Source organism: Protopterus annectens, chromosome 17.part0 (assembly GCF_019279795.1).
Source record: "Protopterus annectens isolate FY-2018-M chromosome 17.part0, PAN1.0, whole genome shotgun sequence".
Lineage (NCBI taxonomy): Eukaryota > Metazoa > Chordata > Ceratodontiformes > Protopteridae > Protopterus > Protopterus annectens.
The window spans coordinates 394,991,492-395,014,554 of NC_056751.1; the positions used below are offsets into that span (position 1 = coordinate 394,991,492).

A 23,063-nucleotide genomic window follows, 5' to 3' on the forward strand; every position below is an offset into this window, starting at 1 on the left:
AAGCAGAGAGATAATTCCCTGACTACAGCCCAGATAACCTAAGGTCAGTTAGCTCTGGAAGCTGAAGAGATGGGGATATGTGGGAGACTGAGTGGTGCCCATGTCCCCTATGGACAGAGGCAGTCTTTAAAACTTGTCAGAACCCCACTTGCTGTGACTGGCCCTTGTTATCTTTCCTCTAGGAATAGAAAATTGGGAGAAGTCTGGGTAAAACTGGCTAGGCTTGCAAGGGCTTTTAAGACATTAACCTAATAATCGCCTGTGAACATATGAACCTGTGAGTGACTTGCATAGGTGTGCTTTCCTGGGAGAGAGAGAGAGTTAGAGTGACTCCTGGCATGTAAGTGACCTGTCACTCCAAGGGAGTGGCATAAACTGCTTCCCAAAGAACAGGTCATGAGGGGAATTACATGGGTGGGATCACCCAAGCTAGTGCAGTAGCCCTTGCAGAAATGTGTCACGGAGCAGCCATGCCTCTTTATCAGGAGCTTAAACATCTGTCCACTGTGACACGAAGCCCATGTCACCACCTGGCGGCAGAATTAGGAAGAATAGTAAAATGTCCTTATGGCTGTGAGGTTGATGGATCAATGATTGGCTGTCATCTCCTACAAACTAAATGGGCTGCAAATTGTCCCATTTGTTCTTCATAGTATAAAACTATTAGTCAAATGGATCTGGATGGTCAGTAAGCAGGAGGCCCCAGAAGACATTAAAAAATATGTGCTTGAAATTGCTTTAATAAAGGCTTAGCTTGAAAGATGCAGACAATTATGTTGTATTAATGGTATAGATTTTCTCCGTATCTTGCACCAAGTTGGGGACTAGGCATGGCTAATAGTATTATGGTAAAGAGAAAATAGAAAAGTTTTGAAGATCTTGAAATAAAAATTTACCAATGAAAATTTGGAAGATTCTGACCACCAGAAGATCTAGGAGTAGCTAATTTGCTGCGAGGTATCCAAATTGATTTAGAAAAGAAGATGAATTTGCCTTGTGTATTAGTACAAAAGCATGCAGTACGTTTCCAACATGCTAAGTCTTGAATTAATGACAGAGTAAGATGTATTTAAATAGAAATTATTTGATCGATTAGAATACAAATTGCCTATTGAGTTAAGAAATCATTCCAGAAATTTTAGGTTCTGTAACGCACTAGGAATCTAAAATGTACATAATCAAAGGCTGTTACAGTCAGTACAGAAATGAGCCCTTAGTGAATGTCAGTCATTAAAAATAGAAAATCTAATGAGATCTTCTGATCTGAGGTTTGTGTATGACATAAAAAGCAGATTGATACAGAGATACTAGAGATGATAATACTTGTTTTAATCTTTTTACTAAAATGGAAACAAAACTCCTCAGGTCTACATTAATCAGTGCAGTTGGGTGGTAAATGTTTGATTCTGAGGGATCCATTTTCATCAAAGAACTTCTACAGCTATCCCTTAAACACCCATTTTCTCTGCGCAACCCATTTCCACCTCTCTAGTACATAAGCTTCTTTTGAAACTAAAACTCTACCCTCTCTCCACTGACAACCTCCCATCAGAATACTTAACTTGCCACTGATGCAGTTGCCTTCCCTGTCAGTATACTGATCAGATCTGTTGAAGTTCCTAAACTTTGGAAAAAAATCCATCATAACTCCCTTACCCAAGGGTGGAAAAAACAATTAATTAAACTATCACCCTATGTCTAGTCTCTGTCCTGTATCAAAAATACAAGAAAAATGTGTACACATACAACTACTGAAACATCTCACTGATAACAATTTCCTTGCACCCACCCAACGTGGTTTACATCCTGTGCACATCCCAACCAACTAGAAGTCTAAACCTCAAAATGCACTCTCTTGAGGCACTCCTAAAAATGGAGAACATCGATATCTGTGCAGTAACTGAGACCTAGTTCAAGGCTCCAGAGAGCACCCCTGCAGTACCAGGCTACAACTCTTACCACACTTTTCGGCCACCAAACCAGGACCTAAACACTAAAGGTGGAGGAGTGTCAGTATTCACCAAGGATATTCACACCACCAGGCTAGTTGCCCAACACAATGCGTCTGAAATTCTCCAGGTGCAGCTAACACTAGGTAAAACTGCAATCCAAATTGTAGCTTGCTACAGATCCCCCACCATACCCCAAGATTCTCACTACACCTTTCTAAACATACTGGAAAATATTAAGATAGAACCAAACACCCTAATACTGGGTGATTTTAACTACCTGCCATTAACTGGGAAAACTACTCATGTACCAACACTTTTGCCCAACGGTTCTTGGAATTCATAAATTCCAACGCCCTGGATCAACTAATCCATAGTCCCACCAGGGGCTCCAATATCCTAGACCTGGTCATTACCAACATGGGAAATCAATGCTCCACACCTATGGTCACCCCCTCATTAGTCAGGTCTGACCATAAGCTAATCACTCTTAACATCCACATCCCACCCCCACCCCCGAGTAAGGAAGCATCCATAAAAAACGTCTCCAAAGCCAACTTCATGCTACGCAAGTCAGAAGTGACGATCTTCATGACACACATGCAGACGGGAACTGAAAGTTCAACTGCTGAATCCTACACTAAGGCACTGTATGAGCACATCCACTCGTGCATGAATCATGCCATCCCAAATAGAACCAAGATGCTCTCATCCAAAAAAAGGAAGCCGATCTGGTGGTCCCCTGCCATAAACAAACTTTACAACAAAAGGAAGAAACTGTTGCAGAAAAGAGGAAAATCCCAGGATGTAAAAAATTCCCTTATCAGCCTCAGTAAGAAACTGAGATCCCTCATAAAATTTTCCAAAGCTAGTTACGAAAATAAAATTGCCAAAGATTCGGAAGACAACCAAAAGGCATTTTATAACTATGTCAAGAATCTAAATGGCAATGCTCGGATCTGCTCTGAGCTAAAACAAAATGGCATTAAATATACTGATCCCAAGGATATTGCCAATATACTGGCAGATCGATTCAGTGCCAACTTCACCCCACTCTCACCCCCTAAATGGCTCATCTCAATACCGGAAGATTGACAAATTCCGGTAATAACAGCCACACAGGTAAAAAAAACGCACTCTCCAAAGCTAAGAGTACAGCATCCATGGGACCAGATGACATCCCGGGCTGTGTACTACATGAGCTACAATATGAACTGGCACCTCACCTAAGTGTCATGTTTAATCATAGCCTCACCTCAGATTTCGTGCCCACTGAGTGGCGCACAACTACAGTTATCCCACTCCACAAGGGGGGATCCACCTTGGATCCCGGAAACTACCGTCCCATCAGTCTGACGAGCCTTATCTGCAAGGCCATGGAGCGTATTATCATGGAACTTCTAAACAAAGACCTTGGCAACCTTCAAACACTGGACCTCACCCAGTTTGGGTTTGTGAAGGGCCGATCTTGTCTCCTGAGCCTGATTGACTTCTTCAGATCAGTCTCCAGAGCCATGGACAAGGGTAAGGTGGTCAACACATCCTATCTAGACCTTGACAAGGCCTTTGACACCATCCCCCCACTCTGGAATCATAGATAAACTTATTAAGCTGGGCATTAATCCCTACGTCACCTAATGGGTTGCTAACTGGCTTACTGATAGAACCCACACTGTAAAAGTCGCCGACTCCAAATCCAGCTCCAGACAAGTGACAAATGGAGCACCTCAGGGTTCAGTCCTTGGGCCGCTGTTGTTTGGCATCTACTTCTCTGAAGTACAGACCAACACTAAGGGACTCTGGCTAACAAAGTTCACAGATGACTGCAAACTGGGAGCCATTATTGAATCCCCAAATGATGTGGATACTCTACAAAAGGGCCTTACACAAACAGATGCTTGGTGCCAGAGCCATGGGCTCAAGCTCAGTGCCAAGAAATGTATAGTTATCCCCTTTGGGAAAAAAACATGTACCCGTGAATTACCATATAGGTGGCAGTACACTAAACACCGAAAGTGTGATAAGAGACTTGGGGACACAGGTGGACAGTGGTCTCACCTTCGATAACCACATCGCCACAACAGTCTAGAAATCCTTCTATGCGGCACACCTCATCACTAAGGGCTTTTCATCCAGAAAAAAGGAGGTCATTGTCCCACTGTACTCCCTCATTAGACCCATTATAGAATACAATGCCCCGTTTGGTATGTACCTCTCAAGACATCTGCAACAACTGGAAAGGCCGCAGAAATACCTCACTAAAAGAATCACAGGCCTAAAGCCGATGCCCTATGCTGACCGCCTTAAAAAACTCCAGCTATACTCTTGTCGCATATCGTCTACTCAGAGCCGATCTCTGCTGAACATACAAGGCCATGTCAAACCCAGAGCTGTTGGACATGCTACACTTAAAGAAATCCCAATCCCTCAGAGCTACATGCTCCAGGGATCTAAACCTTGTCATCACAATAAACAAAACATGCTGGAGGGATAGGTTCCTGACCCAGAGACTCCCCAGACTCTGGAATAGATTGCCCATACATGTTGAGCAGAGTGCCTCTTTGGCCGTCTTCAAAAGGAACCTTGATGATTGTATGGGAGAAAGGAAATTCACCCTGGGGATCACGTCAGTCACCCTGCTAGACAGGGGTCCAGGGAAGTAAATAGTGTGGGAAGAAATAGCCAGGGAATTGTTATGGCTAGGCTTGTATAGGCCCTTGGGCAGATAGCCTAGTACCAACCTATGAACCACTATTATCCTTCACAGACATGAACAAAGCCTTGGACTCTGGCCAGTTAATTTCTGTAATCCTGTTGGACCCATCTAAAGCCTTTTTTACAGTATCCCATCCTAAACTATTACAACAGCCATCATTTAATAAGATTCTGCCAACCCACGCAAAAATGGTTTCCCAACTATTTAACCAATAGACAGCAGTGTTAGATTGTAAACTAATCTGTCACAATGCCAGGTAAACAGAACAGGAGTCCCTCAAGGATCCATTCTTGGACCATTGCTTTTTAATATTTTTAAAAATGTTCATACTGCCTCCCTTCAAAGCACACTCATCCAGTACACTGACCATTCATCCATTATCCCCTCCTCCAATAACTATCAATATCTCCTAAAAATAACCCAAGACGTCTTCACCCTAAATAGAGACCTGGCTAAATGAAGCACAGTTACTGTTAAATCCCAGTAAAACCAAACTATTGTTTTCACCAAAACCACTGTTGCAGGACTTCAAAATATGTTCACAAAATAAAACTGAAATAGAAATTGTATCTCAGGCAGAATTACTGGGAATCACAATAGATGACAAACTCTCCTTTGAACAACACTTACTGAATGCCATTAAAAGAACAGATTTCAAACTTGGGAAAACTCTTTAGGCACAAACATTTCATGGATAATTCCACCAAAAAACTTGCCAACATCTTCACACTCCCCTCCCTCTTGTATGAGACCCATATTCTTTCAAACCTACACATGTCTCTCAAAAACAAGCTGCAATCATGCTATACCATAAAATTGCTAAATTTGATATTGGCATATCTTACCGCACACATCACTGCCATGCCCTCAATTAACTAAACTAGCTAGAATTCCCCCACTACCTTAACTGTGTACAGCTATCCCAGGCACTTATGACAGACAGTTGCCCCACCTAAAAACCTGTCCTACAACCCTACACTCCATCCTGAAACATCTGTTCCGTAAACAAATCTAACAAAACTGGTCAAAGCCTCTACATCTTTGCCATTGCAAAACTATGGAATGCTGTACCTCCAAATATCAGTGCCTTAGATTCCTTCAAGAGCTTCAAAATAAAACTTAAAAAATCACTTTCTTAGCACTCATATCTGTCCCTGCTCCTTAACTGATAAGTAACACACAATTCACATCTCATTTCCTCTTTCTCTTTCCAGCATTCTGGAACCACATCCTAACACTCTCTCCTCCTAATGAATCCTTAGATTCCTGTACTCCTATTTCACACAACACCTACTCCAGCTCACCATCCTTATTCCTAACATAAGCTCTTCCAACCTTAGCTATATGTCTATCCTCAACTGTCATACTCCCCTGTGTCAGAAACCGGACTTAACAGTGGATATGAAAAGTGTGCACACCCCTGTTAAAATGCCAGATTTTTGTAATATAAAAAATGAGACCACAATAAATCATTTCAAAACTTTCCCACCTTTAATGTGACCTATAACTTGTACAATTCGATTGAAAAACAAGTCTGTTAGGAGAAAAAATATTAAAAATAAAAAATATACAGTATGCTGGTTGCATAAGTGTGCACACCCTTAAACTAATACTTTGTTGAAGCACCTTTTGATTTTAATTACAACATTGTCTTCTTGTGTAGGTGTCTGTCAGCACGGCACATCTTGTCTTGGCAATATTTGCCCACACTTCTTGCAAAATCACTCCAAATCTGTCAGATTGCTAGGGCATATCTTGTGCACAACCCTCTTCAGGTCACCCCACAGATTTTCTATTGGATTTAGGTCTGGGCTTTGGCTGGGCGATTCCAAACCTTTAACTTTCTTCTGGTGAAGCCATTTGTTTGTTGATTTGGATGTATGCTTGGGGTCATTGTCGTGTTGAAAGGTGAAATTCCTCTTCATCTTCAGCTTTCTAGCAGATGCCTAAAGTGGCTGGTATTTGGAACTGTTCATAATTCCCTCCACCTTGACTAAAGCCCCAGTTCCAGCTAAAGAAAAGCAACCCCAAAGCGTGATACTGCCACCACCATGCTTCACCTTGGGGATGGTGGTCTTTTGGTGATGCAAAGTGTTTTTTGCGCCAAATGTATCTTATGGAATTGTGGCCAAAAAGTTCAACCTTGGTCTCATCAGACCATAGCACATTTTCCCACATGCTTTTGGGAAACTTTATGTATTCTTTTTTAAATTTTACCTGGGCCTGGGTGTTTTTCTGTGTAAGAAAGGCTTCTGTCTTGCAACCCTACACCATAGTCCAGACATATGGAGAATACAGGAGATTGTTGTCACATGTAGTACACAGCCAGAGATCTCTTGGCAGCCTCCCTGACCAGTTTTCGTCTCGTCTTTTCATCAATTTTGGAGGAATGTCCAGTTCTTTGCAACATCACTGTTCCATATTTTCTCCACTTTTTAATGACTGTCTTCACTGTGTTCCATGGTATATCCAGTGCTGTGGAAATTTCTTTGCACACTTCTGACTGATACCTTTCAACAATGAAATCCCTTTGATGCTTTGTAAGCTGTCTGCGAACCATGGCTTTTGCTGTAGCAGACAACTGAGTAAATGTTAGGAAAATCCTACTAGGACAGCTGAACTTTATTTGGGGTTAATCATTGTCTCTTTAATTGATGGCAGGTGTGTACCCAAGAAGACAAAGTATTAGTTTAAGGGTGTGCACACTTATGCAACCAGCTTATTGTACTTCTTTATTTTTTATATTTTTCCCCTAACAGATTTGTTTGTTTTTCAATTGAATTGTACAGGTTTTAGGTCACATTGAAGGTGGGAAACGTTTTGAAATTATTTGTTGTGATCCCATGTTTTATATCACAAAATTCTGGCATTTTAACAGGGGTGTGTACACTTTTTTTATGTCCACTGTATACTCTGAACTCTGCATAGCCTATAGACCAAATCCACAGCCTGCCATACCCATAATGACTTAATCTGCTGTATAGTAATGTTAAATCTCTTTGACTGCAAATTTTACTACCCATATGTTAAATTATAACATGGTTTGAGTTGTATGCAAATGTGTATGTTAGCCTGTTATTGTTGTTGTTGTTTGTCTTTCGGCTTATCCCGGTCAGGGGTCGCCACAGCGGAACTCCGGTCCGGTAATGTTTGGTAGTGGATTTTTACACTATCTTCCAATAATTTGTATGTAAAGTGTACACAACTATAAAAATTCTAATAATGTCTGTCTTTGTGTGGAGCTTTTCTCCCCAAGCCTCCGCTGAAAATGGGTTCCTGACCCAGTCAGACTTTCCAGTCACCAAATGTCAATCAATAAATAAGTAATTGTCGAAAAATACTATGACTTTTTGAGATATACATATGAAATGCCTCACTTCTAGAAAAAGATAAACCGGTTAATCAACATTTTTGATAGATTATGGATAATTGGTATCTTTCCTGCATTTATAAAAAATGTTACCGGGTCTCGGTATGTCTTGCAATGTATTTATTTATTGTAGTATGTTTACCAGAAAAGTCCGACTGGGCCATGAAAGATGTCTTTTTTAGCAGAGGCCCAGGGAGAAAAGCTCAAAAAATATTCTCAAAAATGCATTTTACAAGGTTACAGCAGTAATTAATGCATTATACTGAAAACTGTTACAAAACAGAGCAGCTTATGGGTATACAAATACTGTTGTAGAGATACCATATTTATAATAATAAAAAAATGTAAGAAACCATAAGGGAGCTTGAAAGGAAATATTTTCATTAAGTACTTGGCACAATGGAAAACATACAGACAACAACAAGAAAACAATTGAGCTGCCATGCAGGCATTCTGAAGATATCAAAGAAATTAACAGATTACAGTAAATAGTATTAGCTGTAAAGATACGAATAGATATTGATGAGACTAAGACGCTTCTAACCAGAAGGGGAAAGCAGGCACAGAACCAAGATTCTGACAGATGGAATTTAAGTTGAGCTTTGAAGAAGTCAGTACTTGCAAGGTGTCTAATGGATGAGGGTAAGGCATCCATGCTTTGAATATGAATGTAGAATGTTGGGCATCCCCATGGCTATTTAATAGTTTTTATGAGATGTTAAGGTGTTTTTAGAACACAGACGTCTAGTCTGATTATATTCTTCCAATTTTGGCGTTGCTGCTGGGCACTTTTCAGGGTAAAACGGGATGTTTTTTGTGCAACTTTAGTTTTGAGAAGGTCAGGTGGTTGGAAAATTCAAGCATTGCAGTAAAGCATTTAGTAACTCAAGAGTGTTCAGCTGATGTGGGTGAGATATTCGGATAATCTAAGTAAGATTGAATGTCAGAATCCGGTGAAGTAGGATTGGTAGAGCTATACTAGTTTGAAACTACATTTAAAAAGGTTTGTAAAGTAGCATTATTATCATTTACAGAATTGAAGCATTCATTTTAGCTGTTTCTTTTCTTGTTGTATTTATATCTGTCTATGTTTGCACTCTGGACTTTAAGGATGCTGTTTGTACTATAAAGTAATAGTAGCTCAGCTATTAGTGATGTCCTCTGAACGTCACAGTTTTCATGGAAGCATCTGGATTAGAAAAATTTTAAGAAGTGATTCACAACGTATGGAGTTTTAGGATTTACTATAACATTTGAGTTCAAGGTCCAGTTTGAGTCTACTAATTCATTTAAAAGTTTACTAGGTCTAAATAGAGCTTTGTCTCGTGGTCTGAAAATTATTGTAATTGGACATTACAGTCTGTTGTAATGAAATGGAAAAAGGCTGAAATTAAGCAGAAGCTGCATTGTCAGTGTTGTCTCCAGAATACCCACTGTTCTGTGGATCTGTACGTTATAGCTTTTCTGAAATGATTTTTGTATTTAATTCCACCTTAACACCAATTTCTTTGCAGGTTCATAGGCAAGTGCTAGACTATCTGCCCTTGTGGGCCACTTTACTCCAAGCCAGTTTTCCATAGGTGAGAATCAGTCTACTTTGTGTCTGTGAGGTAAACACCTAAACCATTACATCATCTCCTGTCCCCTCAGAATCTGTGCCGCTCCCCACAACTCCATTCTCATCTGAGTTTGAAGTTAAAACACTCGGCATATTTTTGAGAGGAATCCCATGAAGAGATTGGGAGAACATGCAAACTCCATACAGACATTGAACAAAGGTCAGAATCGAACCTTGTATGTTGTTAATAGGAAATGAAGACCTTAATCATTATGCCAACTGGTTAGCAGTTTTTAAATGAAAGGAAAGGCATTTATTTATTTTTTTTAAGTAAATACTAGGGTAGCAGTCTGCAAACTATTCCATGCTTAGCCAATAACTAAAGGTCAGAATCAAACCGTATATCTGTAATGTAAAGACATTAACCAGCATGCCACTCCCTCCCCAAACTATGATCTTGTCTGGGATTGGAACTTTGCATATTAGAAGTTGGCCATGTTACCTTTCAGCCAGCTTATAGTCTTAAAAGTTTCTTCTTGGGGAAATTTTTTTTTTGTAACCATTGACCTTGGTGAGAAGAATATTTTCTAAACTGTAAGGTCTTTAAACAAGTATGCATTTTTCATTTATCTAAGTAGGCCTTACAAGATCAGATTTAAATTTTTTATTTCTAAAGTACATTTTTGGAAAGGAAATACTATATGCTTAAGCACTCAATACATATCACATGACTGTTTAGTATACATTTGGAACAGGTTTCTCGTTTCCACCTCTCAAACAAAATATCTACCCAGATGTTTAGATTTGTTGCTACAGTGACCAATCCTGAATAAGGATGTACAAATTTGGGTCAGTATGATTACTGTAACCCAAAATACTGTAGCAATAAAGCATCTATCCCTCCTTTTATTATAGCCCAAAGCAAACTGGAAAAAGGTCATACAAATTATTCAATATGTGATACCATAAACCTCCGATAGTGGAGGCCAAGGAGATGTATGCAAATGCTGCCTTAAAGCCATACCAGTGTTTTCAGCTGCATGGCTTCTTCCTTGATCACCAGGGCTCTTACCCTGTCACCCTCCCTCTCCTCTTTCATGGTGGGGGGTTTCTTTTCCTCATCTCTGATCTCACATTTGATGCCCTCCATTACAGAGCTCTTTGTTCTTCCTGCACTTTCCATCTTTTCTAAATTACACATACCCTGGCAACATTCTTTGCTGCTGACCCATATTTATGTGATACCCAGAGTATTTCCCACCCCACTATGCATCAATGCTTTTAGCCTCCTCGTAGTCTTTACTTTACATAGTACAACTGCCCAGCCATACTCCAAGTCAGTTTGCATACTCCACTACTATATTTTCTGACCAGTTTTTCTTGCTTCCTAATGACTGTTACCCTCTGTTCTGATGCTGCTTAAAGTTCTGGTCATAGAGATGTACCTTTTCATCCCAGCAGTTTGCATAAATGTCTTTCCCTGGCTAAGGCAGCCCCTGTCATGCTAGTAGATGTGGTCGGACTGCAAGACCGTTCCCATGTGTGTACCAGGCGTGCCACCTCCTGCCTTAATCACTGTATAGTCCGTCAGTATATTCTTGCTACTTACAGCTAAATATCTGGCATCTTTTCTGGCAGTGTTAGCTGTGTCTTTTCGATAGGCATTAGAGCTGAGGTGCACAAGTACAATGTTTACTCATTCCCCTTGATGACACTTTAGTACTTCTTTCACACATTTTAAGTAGCTAAAGCCCAAAGACTGGTTTCACTGCCATTTTCTCTTCTTTTCCCTCTTTAACACTTGTAACTGCATTGGTAAGTGAGTCTCTGGTCATTAAAACCATCATGTGTCAGTACCAGGTTTGCCTTTTCCAAACTACTACCACTCATATCTGCCGCCCATCCTCTCCTGTTGTACCCCTCCCAACCCTTGTCATTATACCTGCTGTTGCTTCACTCCTTACATTACACTCTATCTCTTTTCTTTCCCTCCTGTTCTCTCCCAACATGCCCTCCCTACTGTAGTGCACTTTGTTCACTGTTGTCTTCATCTTCTCTCCTGTCATATTCCCTTTAGTCTTGTCTTTCTTCCCTTTCTGTTCACCTTCTCCTATCAAGTCCTCCTCAACTGTGCTTCTTACGGAGTACCACTTTTCTTTCCTCTTTGATCCTGTTCTTTGTCTTTGGCTAGGTGTACCTTCCGGTTTGCATTCTACTTGCTGCCTGTCTGTTGCTTCCTTATGTCACTTCTTGCCATCATAGATTACAGGATGACTTGGACTTGTTGTATCCTTGATTCCAGAAGAGCAGGGTTTCATTTAACAAAAAAAGTTGTAAAACATGTTGGTGTGTGTAATAGGGAATATCCTTACTCTGTTAAACATATTTAGTCAGTGGTTATCAAGTGAAGGATTTGGACATTATAAATGATGGCATGAAAATATGAGGTTATCAGTGTCATAATTGGCAGGTGCTATGTTGTAATCAGAGACCTCTTTCATACCGCAACTACTAGAGTGGTTGATATGTAGTTGGCACTATAATTCTCTTATTAGACCACACATTGAATAGTGTAGTACCCTGTACATCTGCAGTGTAAAACTGTCTTAAACGATTTGAGAGAAAATAGATATTGTATACCAAGAGTATGTGGTCCATTAGGAAACTTATTTATAAGAAGTGCTTTTTTAAGCAACTGGTTATTGACTTTTTTAGGGAAGTTAATTTTAACTTGCAAATCCTTTCATGACTAAAGTTTTCTCCCCAAGAAGAGGTTTAGCTTTAGAAGCCGTAATTTGGCAACACAAAACAGCAACTTATTAATCCATTTGAACTCCTTCATGTCCTTTTCAGAGTATTTTTTTTCTTTCACTCCGAGGCCAGCTTGGATTTGGAATGTCCGCCAGGTTCAGTGAAATAAAAACCTTTCAGATATGATATGATGTCAGCAATATTTTTAGACCTACTGTATTTGTAGGATAAAAACACTGATGATGACTTGATGGGTTTTTGAGTTTGTGTCAGTACACATTGCAGCACACCATAACACTGCTGCTTGTTCATGTCCCTGCACTTGTTTCCTCTTCCCAACTGTTTTCTGGCTGGCTGTCCCACCTTCTCCCTTTCCCTTCATACCTGTTGCTTTCCGGAGCTCCTGTGGCAGTTTCTTCCCATGCCATGCCTGCCTGTTTCTTACTTTTTCTTCTCATTCCTCTCTCTCAGACCTCTTGTTACCTTCTCCTCCTTTCCAGTGCCACTGTATCCTTCTTCACCAGACTTGCCAGTCCTGTACCATTTCTAACTTTTCTAATCCTGCCTCTCTTTTGCAGACCTTACAGCCTGTACTGTCAAAAAGCTTCATATTTCAGACCCCTTCCCACAACAAATGTATACACTGTCGCAGACTTATCTACTAAATTCAGCATTCCTAAGTACTTGACCATGCTTGAGTAAAAAACAAACTGATTTGTAGTCCGTCTGTAAAGTAAGTATAAAAGCAGCTTAGTTTTACAACCTGTTTTTTTTTTAACTGAACATTTTTTCTTGGCTCATTTGACAGTTAGTATATGATCACTGCATGGTAAATTATAGTAGCAGAAATGTGGTTGTGAAATTGGTACAGTGGTAAGTTTATCTCCTAGCTCCAGGGTCTGGGGTTTGATCTTGAATTCCAGTTTTAGTATAGAGTTTTTCATGTTATTTTTATGTTTGCATGGGTTTATTTTTTTTTTCCTTCGGGTACCTTCCAACTGACCATCAGCTCAATGTTGCTTTTATCACTCCTAGCTTAGTGTCCCAGATATTAACTGTGGGGTGTGGACCACTGCAGCAGTAGGGTTGGGAATGGAAGTAGAAGTAAGAGTGGAGCAAAAGCAGTGTCACATACGCTGTCCTGTATGCATGGGATAATTTGTATGCGATTCCTCATAGGTACAAGGGTGTGCTGCTTGGTTTAATTTGCTTGTGTGTGTGTTTGTGTGTGCTTGTGTGTACATGTGCGTACATGTGTGTACATGTGTGTGTGTGTGTGTGTGTGTGTGTGCTGTGTGTATGTATGTAATGGCATCCATTTCTTGACATAGCCTGACTGTTATTTCTAAACTCTGGACCCGTAATTTTTTTCTGTCTTGTCGATCGTATGTTTTGGTTCTGCACTCCCTCACTGTTGTGTAAAGTTTGTTTGTCAGTGTATAGCTACATTTATTTATTTATTATCATGCTGCTTTTCTTCAGCCATGTTAAGGGCAAGGAGTAGAACCGAGGACATTAAACAAAATCTCAAAAGATTTGCCTACAGTGCATTAAAATCTAAGTTTGAGCTGTAGTAAACAGGCAGTCTCTTCTTACAGCAGAGTCTGTACCCTGGCTTAACATATGTGGTACATCATTTGTATAACTGTAATCCGTATGTAGCTTACTAGAAGTATATTCATATGAATAAACTGTTTATATTAAATGATAGAAATACTGAGTGTGCAGCTAACGGAGTTCAGACATTTGGCAAGTTGATGAAGATTGCCCGTCATGCTTGTGAATGCAAAAACAAATGACAGTGGCCATGTTTCCTAAAGTTGCATTACAGTGGGTACCAAAATATGATCTTGAAGACCGTTTCCTCTTTAAAACATCAACATTCAGCTCTTTGATATGTAAGCTGTGAGATGAATCTATTAAATGAAAATGTTAACCTTGAAATAGTGTCTTCAGTCTTCTATTTTCAATGTGTGAAATAAGCCCTAAGATAAATTTAGTAAATGAAAATGTCAAACCATATTGCTTGCAGTTTTCTATTTTGAATGTACCTTAGTCATTGCACTTAGCTGCACATTATTAGATCTCATTGTTGTATTAATGATTTTTCACTTCACTTATGTATAAAATGATAAGTACTTGTTATTTAAAGCTCCTTTCTGTTTGCTGGTTACTGTTTTGCAGAGCGAGATGCATTCGACACCCTGTTTGACCATGCTCCAGACAAGCTGAATGTCGTTAAAAAGGTTTGAACTTTATCGTAAACTATTCAGTTTTCTAAGATGGTTTTCAAGAATTTCACTTAAGCTACCTGTTAGATAGCTCTAGCATGCATTTACTATTATGGATAAATAAAGAGCAATGAACATTGTGAGGGAGAATGATAATAATGCTGAGAAAACTTACTGGATATGGAACAGAATGATGCTGAAAATGTAGAGTTGCGCTGTAAATATTTAATATTCTTGATGGAAGAGATTGTGGTATTTAACAAAAACAACTAGTTGTAGTGCCCAATATAAGGGGGCTGACACCAGTTTTTTACAGTGGAAGGAGTCCTGAAAGATCTAGAAAACTAAAGTTGCATAAGGTAGAGAGGCCTGCCTTACAGGACTCACCCTAGAATTCTCAGAGCACTGAGAAGTAATGCTAATATTTTTTGTAAATCAACTCATTCCTTCCAGTGCAACTCTTTTCAGTGTGTACCTTTAACTCCCAGTGGGTGTGGCTTGAGCCTTGAAAATACATGTTACATTTTATACATAAATACATTTGTGTTTGCCATTACGTATGCTTCAATTTAAAATATTCCGATACTTTATATGTAGCATGGTTTTGGAATTATTAATGCAAATATGAACAAGCAATATTTGATGCCTAGAGACACAGTAGCAGATAACTGCAGAAACACCTGGAGGTGCACACAGCTGTAATGTTGAGGTAAGGTCCCTAATTATATAAGGCCTAGATTGGAAACCATCTGCTTATTGGCTTGAACTCAGCTTTAGGGAAGTAATTTTAAAGTAAAATAAACAATTAACTTCTCTGAAGGTTTGTAATGAGGTGCCAGAGATGAATAAAATATTTTCCATGTCTTTATGCTATTCTGTTTTATAATGGTTCCTCTTTTGTTGTTTATAATAATGTTTAAATACCCGAAAGCATGTGGGTTTTGGAACCAAGGTATGTTCTTCGTGTTTCACTGTTGCAGTCATTACATTTGGGTTATCTGCTTGCAGTAGCCCTCAGTAGGCCTGATTAACAAAGTCTTGGGTCCTGCGTTGGTTGCTGCCGCTTCTTCCGTGACATCAGATCGTCAGGGGTATAAAACAAGCAGCCGACACCATTACATCAGTCTTTCTTGCCTTGCGGTGTCCGAAGCAGAAGCAGTTCGCAAGTGCCGGTCGGCAGACTCCTGAAATTTTCGTTTTCGAGTTTCAGAACCGAAGTCTTAAAGCTAAGTACCCCATTGGGAAAACTTTTTCTTGCTCCTTACCGATGTCAGTAAAGGTTAATAATTCCATTTCTTTTGGAAAGCAAATACCTCCCAAAGATTTTCATTTGTACTGTATTCCTTGCTTAGGCCCTGACGACGACGTACCTTACTGTCGGTTTTGTTCCTTATTTAGTTAATGTGCTATCAGTTGGTATATTTTCACCTCTAAATATTTTGGTTCTCGGTTCAATTATTCTGAAATGTCGTGGGTTAGCCATCCAACTACCGGTATTCCAAAAAAACGCAACGATAAAGACAGAGACAGGCCGCCCAGGTCCAAAGCTGCCGACGACGCTTCTCCTAAGCCAGTCCACCAGTACTCAGTGAGGCACTTTCGCAGCCCCTGATACCCGCTACTTCTGATACGCAGGCCTCTACTGAGACCCATTTGGAGTCCGGTATGCAGCGAGATGCTTCAACTGTGGAACCTGCGGATGTCTCTACCTTGGATGGGTCCGGAACCGCTGTGCAGGCACCGGCTTCTGAGGGTGTATTCAGGCCTACGTACTTGCATATTAAACCAATGCCTCCTTTTTCTTTAAGGCCTAAACCTCGAACCATGCCTAAGAAACCGATGTCCAGGCCGCATGCATAGGCCTCTATGCCTAAAAAACAAATAAGAATGGCTGAAGAACTTATAACTCTAATCAGGGGAAGCCAACCCCCCCTTTCTAAGAGACCTAGGACTGAATTTGTTTATGAATCCTCTGACCAGGATTCTGATTATTCTCATTCTTCTGATGATATGGATTTATACTTCTCTACTTATGAGGATTCTGATGCAGAGGACTCTATTCCCTCTGCTTCTTCAAAAAAGAGGCTTTGGGATTTCTTACTCCTACCTCAGTATAGGCCTTTAGCTATACCTCCTGTACTAGACATTGTTGATGATGCCTTTTCCGAATCTAGTTTGGCCCCCGATTCTTGCCATCGTGCTCCCAGAAAACCTGATAGATATTACTGGGTCCCTGATTCTCACAAGTTCATTTTTAAAAATCCTATTGCGGATCCAGAGACTATTTCACAGGGACCCAAGGGCATTAAGGCTTCTACTGCTAAAAATCCTATCCCTTCTGATAGAGACTCCAGGGCACTGGATAGATGGGGTAAGAAGGTTTACACTTCTGCAACCTTGGCCATTAGGGCCTTAAACTGTCAGTTTCATATGTTAAAGTATCAACAACATGTTATTGGATTGCTTAAACAGAAAATGATGTTGATTCCTGACTGTGCTGAAAGTAAAGAATTACAGGATTTAATGTCTTCTGTTGAGCAGGTTGGAAAACACTTTGCAATGTGGATTTGATTGTTTAGAAGTCTCTTGCAGGGCTGCTGTCACTGGGTCTGTGCTCAGAAGGCATGCTTGGCTTAGAGCAATCTTTGCCTGATCATGTTAAAGCTAAACTGTTGGATGCTCCCTTAAATCAGGACTGCCTGTTTGGCAACAAAGCTGAGGAAGTTCTTAAAAAGATGGAAGATAAAGCTAAATCTATGCAAACTGTGAAAGATTTTTTACAAGTTCAGCCTCCAAGATTTAGTAGGCATTGGCTCAATAAGAATTGGTCCTTTCCGGCCCCTCCCAGGTCTTCTCAGTCCAAACCCAGACACAGCAGAAACCCCAGGTTTCAGTTACAGGGTATGCACAAGACTAAGCAGTGGAGGGCTTCCGCATCTAAATCTGGGAGTAGTAAGACTCCCCCCTATGGAAAACTGTCTCAATGACTTGCTTTTAAAACTTCCAAGCACTTCTCAACTGAATGCTCCTTTAGGCGGGAAGATTGGTCTGCAGGCCAAAAACTGGAATCTCATAACCCAGGACAAATGGGTCTTAAATATAGTGACCCAAGGATACAGATTTCACTTCCATACGTTGCCAACACCAAGCAGGTGGCCAGATCTACTCCCAAATCAGTGGTTAGAGGGCCAAAAGCAAGTACTTTCTCTCTTGAAACATTCAGTTGGTACCAGAAGAGGAAAAGGGACAAGGTTTCTATTCGAGACTTTTCCTGGAACCCAGAAAATACAATTCATGGTGTCCTATCCTGGACCTTTCTACTCTAAACACCTTTTTGGTGATTCCAAAATTCAAGATGCTGACTCTTCACCAGTTGCTTCCTATGCTGGGCAAGGATGCTTGGTTGGCAGCATTATATTTAAAAGAAGCATACCTGCACATCCCTATCGGGGAATCTTGCAGAAGATACCTACGCTTCAAAGCAGGCTACACGCATTATCAGTTCTCTGCACTGCCCTTTGGCTTATCTACTGCACCCAGGGTATTCACAAAGTGCCTAGCTCCAGTCATTGCATTTTTCAGGCAAAGAAATATTCAAATATACTCATACCTGGACGATTGTCTAATTCAGGCAGAAAGCCAGGGCATACTTTTGAATCATCTGGCCTTTGTACAAAGGGTGCTGACTTGTCTGGGGTACACCATAAACGAAAAGAAATCACACCTGGTACCCTGTCATAGGTTCATAGGTTCATAGGTTTATACTAGGCTATCTGCCCTAAGGCATTTATAAGCCTAGCCCAAATTATTGTGGCTTACGCCACCCCTTATATGAAAAAATACTGTGCCCATTAGTTTGTTGTGCCTCTGTCCAGCAGTGACCCAGAGATGATTCCCGGGGTAAACCTACGATCTCCCATCCACAGGTCTAGATTTCTCTTGAACAGAGTCAGCGAGGTGCTCTGCCTCACATGGACCGGGATTTTATTCCACAGCATAGGGAGTCTCTGAGTGATAAATCTATCCCTCCAGCACGTCCTATTTATATCCGTGCTAAGGTTTAAGTCGCTTGCTCTAGTGGTTTTGGTGGATTTGGATTTTTGAGGTGGAGCATGTCCATTAATTCCGGGTTGGACATGGCCTTGTATGTCAGGCACATGTCACCTCTGAGCAGGCGGTATGCGACTGAATAGAGCTGGAGTTTCTTCAATCTGGCAGCATATGACAGATTTTGGAGTCCCTTTATCCTTTTGGTGAGGAACTTTTGGGGTCTCTCCAATTGCTGCAGATGTCGGGTGAGATACATCCCGAATGGGGCATTGTACTCGATCATTGGTCTGATAAGTGAAGAGTACAGGGGAACAATGACCTCAGTAGATCTGGATGTGAATCCATTCATGATCAGGTGGGCAATGTAGAAGGTCTTTCTAACCACTTTAGCAATGTGAGTGTCAAAAGAAAGGCCACTGTCAACCTGGGTCCCCAGGTCCCTGATAACCTCTTCTGTGCTTAGTGGATTGCCACCTATATGGTAGCTTGGGGTTACCTTGTTTTTCCCGAAGGGTATGACTATACATTTTTGGCGTTTAACTTCAGCCCATGGCTCTGGCACCAGCTATCTGTTTCCGTGAGTCCCTTCTGAAGGATATCAGTGTCCGATGCACTTTCCACTATGGCCCAGTTTGCAGTCATCTGCAAACTTTGTCAGCCAAAGTCCTCCCATGTTGGCCTGTACTTCTGAGAAGTAGATGCCAAACAATAGGGGCCAAGGACCGAGCCCTGTGGGACACCACTTGTGACCGGCTTGGAGTCTGACACAGCGCCAGCAACTCTAACCCTGTGGGTTCTGTCCTTAAGCCAGTTTGCAACCCATCTTGTGACATATGGGTTTACATTTAAGCTGGTAAGTTTTTCTACAATACCCGAGTGGGGTATTGTGAAAGCCTTTGCAAGGTCAAGGTAGGCTGTATGGACTGCCTTTCCTCATCAATGGCCTTGGTGACTATTTCAAGAAGTCGACCAAGTTCAAAAGGCATGATCTTCCCTTGACAAAGCCAAACTGGGTCGGGTCCAATGTCTGCAAGTCCCCTATATCTTTGTTTATGAGCTCCATTATGATCCTCTCCATAGCTTTGCAGACTAGACTTGTTAAGCTTATGGGGCGGTAATTACCAGGGTCCGTAGAGGCCACCTTTGTGGAGTGGGACCACAGTTGCCGTGACGCCACTCCTTGGGCACGTATCCTGTGGTAAGGCTGAGATTAAACAGCTGCCTTATGTGCGGGTTTAATTCCTCATTTAGCTCGTGTAGCACACAGCCGGGGACACCATCCGGTCCCATTGATGCTGTGTTTTTAGCTTTAGAGAGAGCAGCTTTCACCTGCGCATTTGAGATGTCCGGGAGGCTACACTCGGCTGGGATAGTTATCTCTCCTTTAGGGGGGTAAAGTTTGCTCTGACCCTGTCTGCCAGTATGTTGGTAATGTCTGTGGGTTCAGTGATTTTGTATCATTTTGGACTAATTCTGAGCATATCTGTGAGTTTCCACCCAGGTTCCTAACATAGCTGAAAAAGGCCTTATGATTGTCCTTTGAATCCATGGCAATTTTTCTCTCAAAATTGGCCTTAGTTGATTTTATGAGTGCTCGTAATTTTTACTAATAATGATCAGGGTGACTTCCCTTTTATGGATTTTGTTCTATCATGTAATAGCTTTCTCCTCTTATTGTAAAGTTTGTTAATGGCTGGGGTCCACCAGACTGGACGTTTGCCCTTTGTGGAAAGAGTCTTGGTTTTATTTGGGATTGCCTGATCCATGCAGTCCTGGAGGTGTTCATAGAAGGCATTTGTAAGGGCTTCCGCAGCTTGGGTTGTGGTTTCCTCTGACTCAGGGGCCTTGAAGGATACCACACCAGTCTTGAGTAGTGTGAAGTTTGCTTTAGAGAAGTTCTTCACTATGGTCTTTTGTTTGGGGTGGGATGTGGATTTCCAGTGAGATTAGTTTATGATCAGATCTCACCAATGAGGGATATACTTCGTGTGGAGCATTTTGTCCCCATGTTTGTGACAATGAGATCTAATATATTTTCTCCTCGTGGGAACAGTGACTAGCTGTTCCATGGCATTTGAATTTATGAACTCCAGGAACCGTTGGGCTAGAAAGTTAGGGCTTGAGTAATGTTCCCAGTCTATATTCGGGTAGTTGAAGTCACCCAATATGATGGTGTTTGGAGATACATTTATACCCTCCAGTGTCTTCAGGAAGGCTGTGTGGGGTTCCTGAGTTTGAGAGGGTGGCCTGTAGCATGCTACAATTTGTAGAGCAGTTTTGCCTATTGTTAGTTGCACCTGGATGGTTTCAAGCTTCATGCGTTGCCACCAACCTGGAGGTGTGAGTATCCTTTATGAATATGGATACACCCTCCTTTTGTGGAGTGGTCCGGGTTTTGGGGCGGAACGCATGATATGAGGTAAAACCTAATAGTGCCGGGTGCTCTCAGGAGCCTTGAACCAGGTTTCAGTTACAGCACAGACATCGATGTTCTCCATACTGAGAAGGGCCTCGAGTGCGTGCATTTTGAGATTTAGACTTCTGGCATTGAGCAGCATTACCCTCAATTTCTTCCCATTTTGTTTTCTAGGGTGGTAGGTTTAGAATTTGAGCCTTGCCTAAAAAAGGCACTATGGGGGTGGCAAGAGCCTTAGCCAATATCCGGAATCCCAGGGGTGACAGGTGCAAGCCGTCCCTAGCAGCGTGGCTTGTCAAGCATGTCATCCCAGGCAGACAGACACTGGATCCCCTTTGAATGACACCAGACATTAAGCCAATTGTTAAAGCTGATCATCTTGTCTCTATATTGTGGCATCATTTTTGGTGAAGGAAGGATACTGCTCAGGGTTAGGGTCATACCTGCCTGGGCTACATAATCAGAGAGCTCCTCTATGTCTCTTTTCATGCAGTCCAGGGAGGTACGTCTCAGGTCGTTCACACCAGCATGGACAATGACTGTGTCATATTTGTACTTGCTGTGGAGTGACCAGTGCTTGTGTTATGTGGCGGATTCTAGCGCCCGATAGGCAGCTTACTGTGACCCTCTCCTTGTTCAGCCTGGTGAGTGGGACGTCAGTGTGTCTGACTATGGAGTCACCTAGGACAAGTATGTTTGGTGTTGTATTTGGCCTTAAGGGCTGTGACTGCTTTGCACACTGCTTTTGTGGTTTATGTGTTGCTTTTGGGGTGTCTTGAGGTAGCAGTTGTTTGGGTGTCTGCTTTGGAGGCCTCTGCTGTTTAGGTAAATTTTTACTCAGAGCCTCCGAGTATGTCTTTGTGTGTTTATGTGTTTGATTCAGTGGAGTGGTAGCATTATGTGAGGCTGGTTTTGTGGTGTGTGTAGTTGCCTTCTCCTCCTGTCTGGTCTTGCCAGTCCTGAGTTGAGAGAGCTCAGCCTCCAGTTTGGCTAAATAGCTGCATCTCTCAAGTATTTGTGTTATGTGGGAGGAGGAGAGGGTTGTCTGTGTACATGAGGCAGTTATAAGATTGCCGCAAGGTTCGCAGATTCACCAGCTGGACCGAGGAGATTGACAACTGACCTTTGGACATGCTAGAATAATATTGGGAAATCCTTAATTGAAAACAAGGGCCAGTGGGGAGTGAGGGTGTAGTGCTTTTAATTTTAGTGCTGACTTATATAATTGCTTTAGTGAGCAAGTGCCAGGTAACTTGAGTGCAATGTGATACAAGTAACTAAATGCAAAACGACAAACAGTAACTTTCTTTCAAGTGAAACAAGGAAATAAGTACAGTAAGCAATGCAGATATCACTAGTGATCCACAGAAGCTGAGAAGTTGCATTATTAGGTGAATTAGCTTCCAGGAAATAACAAGCAAACAAACAACAAGTATATAAACAAAGCTAGATTCAGTAGGCCTGGATCTAGTCTATGATAGAGCAAACAAGGTGAACCAATTTCAGTAAGATACAGTTCAAATATTCAGGCACTATAAACCTTTAACCAGAAAATTCCCAGCTCAGAAGGGCAGAGTCCAGCCTCTTCTCCCACAAGAGTGCAGTCCACGAACCTTCTTAATGTAAAATAACTGGCCTGAAGCCCAAGTGCCTAAACCAGAACTAATACACTTGGACACTGGGCTCTCAATCAGCAGTTCCCAACTTAGAAGGATGAAAGCTACCTGTCCTGCCACCACAGTGCTTGCCACAAACCTTCCTAATGTAAAACAACTGGTCTGAAGCCCAAGTGCTTAATCCAAAAGACTTGAATGATAGCTACACTTTAATCAAGTTACAACCAAGCAGTAATAAATACCATTGAATACTTTAGAGAATGTCTGGATTAGTGCTCAAGTTACACAAACAAAGCTAGATCCAGCAGGCCCGAATCCAGTCTATGCCACAGCAAACAAGGCACCAACTTCAGTAAGAAACAGTTCAGATATGCATGCACTATAAGCCTTTAACCAGAAATTCCCA

General features: G+C 41.4%; 1 protein-coding gene across 1 annotated transcript in view; it reads left to right on the top strand.

Moving 5' to 3' along the window:
* Positions 1-23,063, top strand: part of PARVA (parvin alpha) — a 742,770-nt gene that overhangs the window by 548,913 nt on the left and 170,794 nt on the right. The window contains exon 13 of the mRNA XM_044059394.1: positions 14,529-14,590. Coding sequence (XP_043915329.1) covers positions 14,529-14,590 — 62 coding nt within the window. The remainder of the gene's footprint in view (positions 1-14,528; positions 14,591-23,063) is intronic.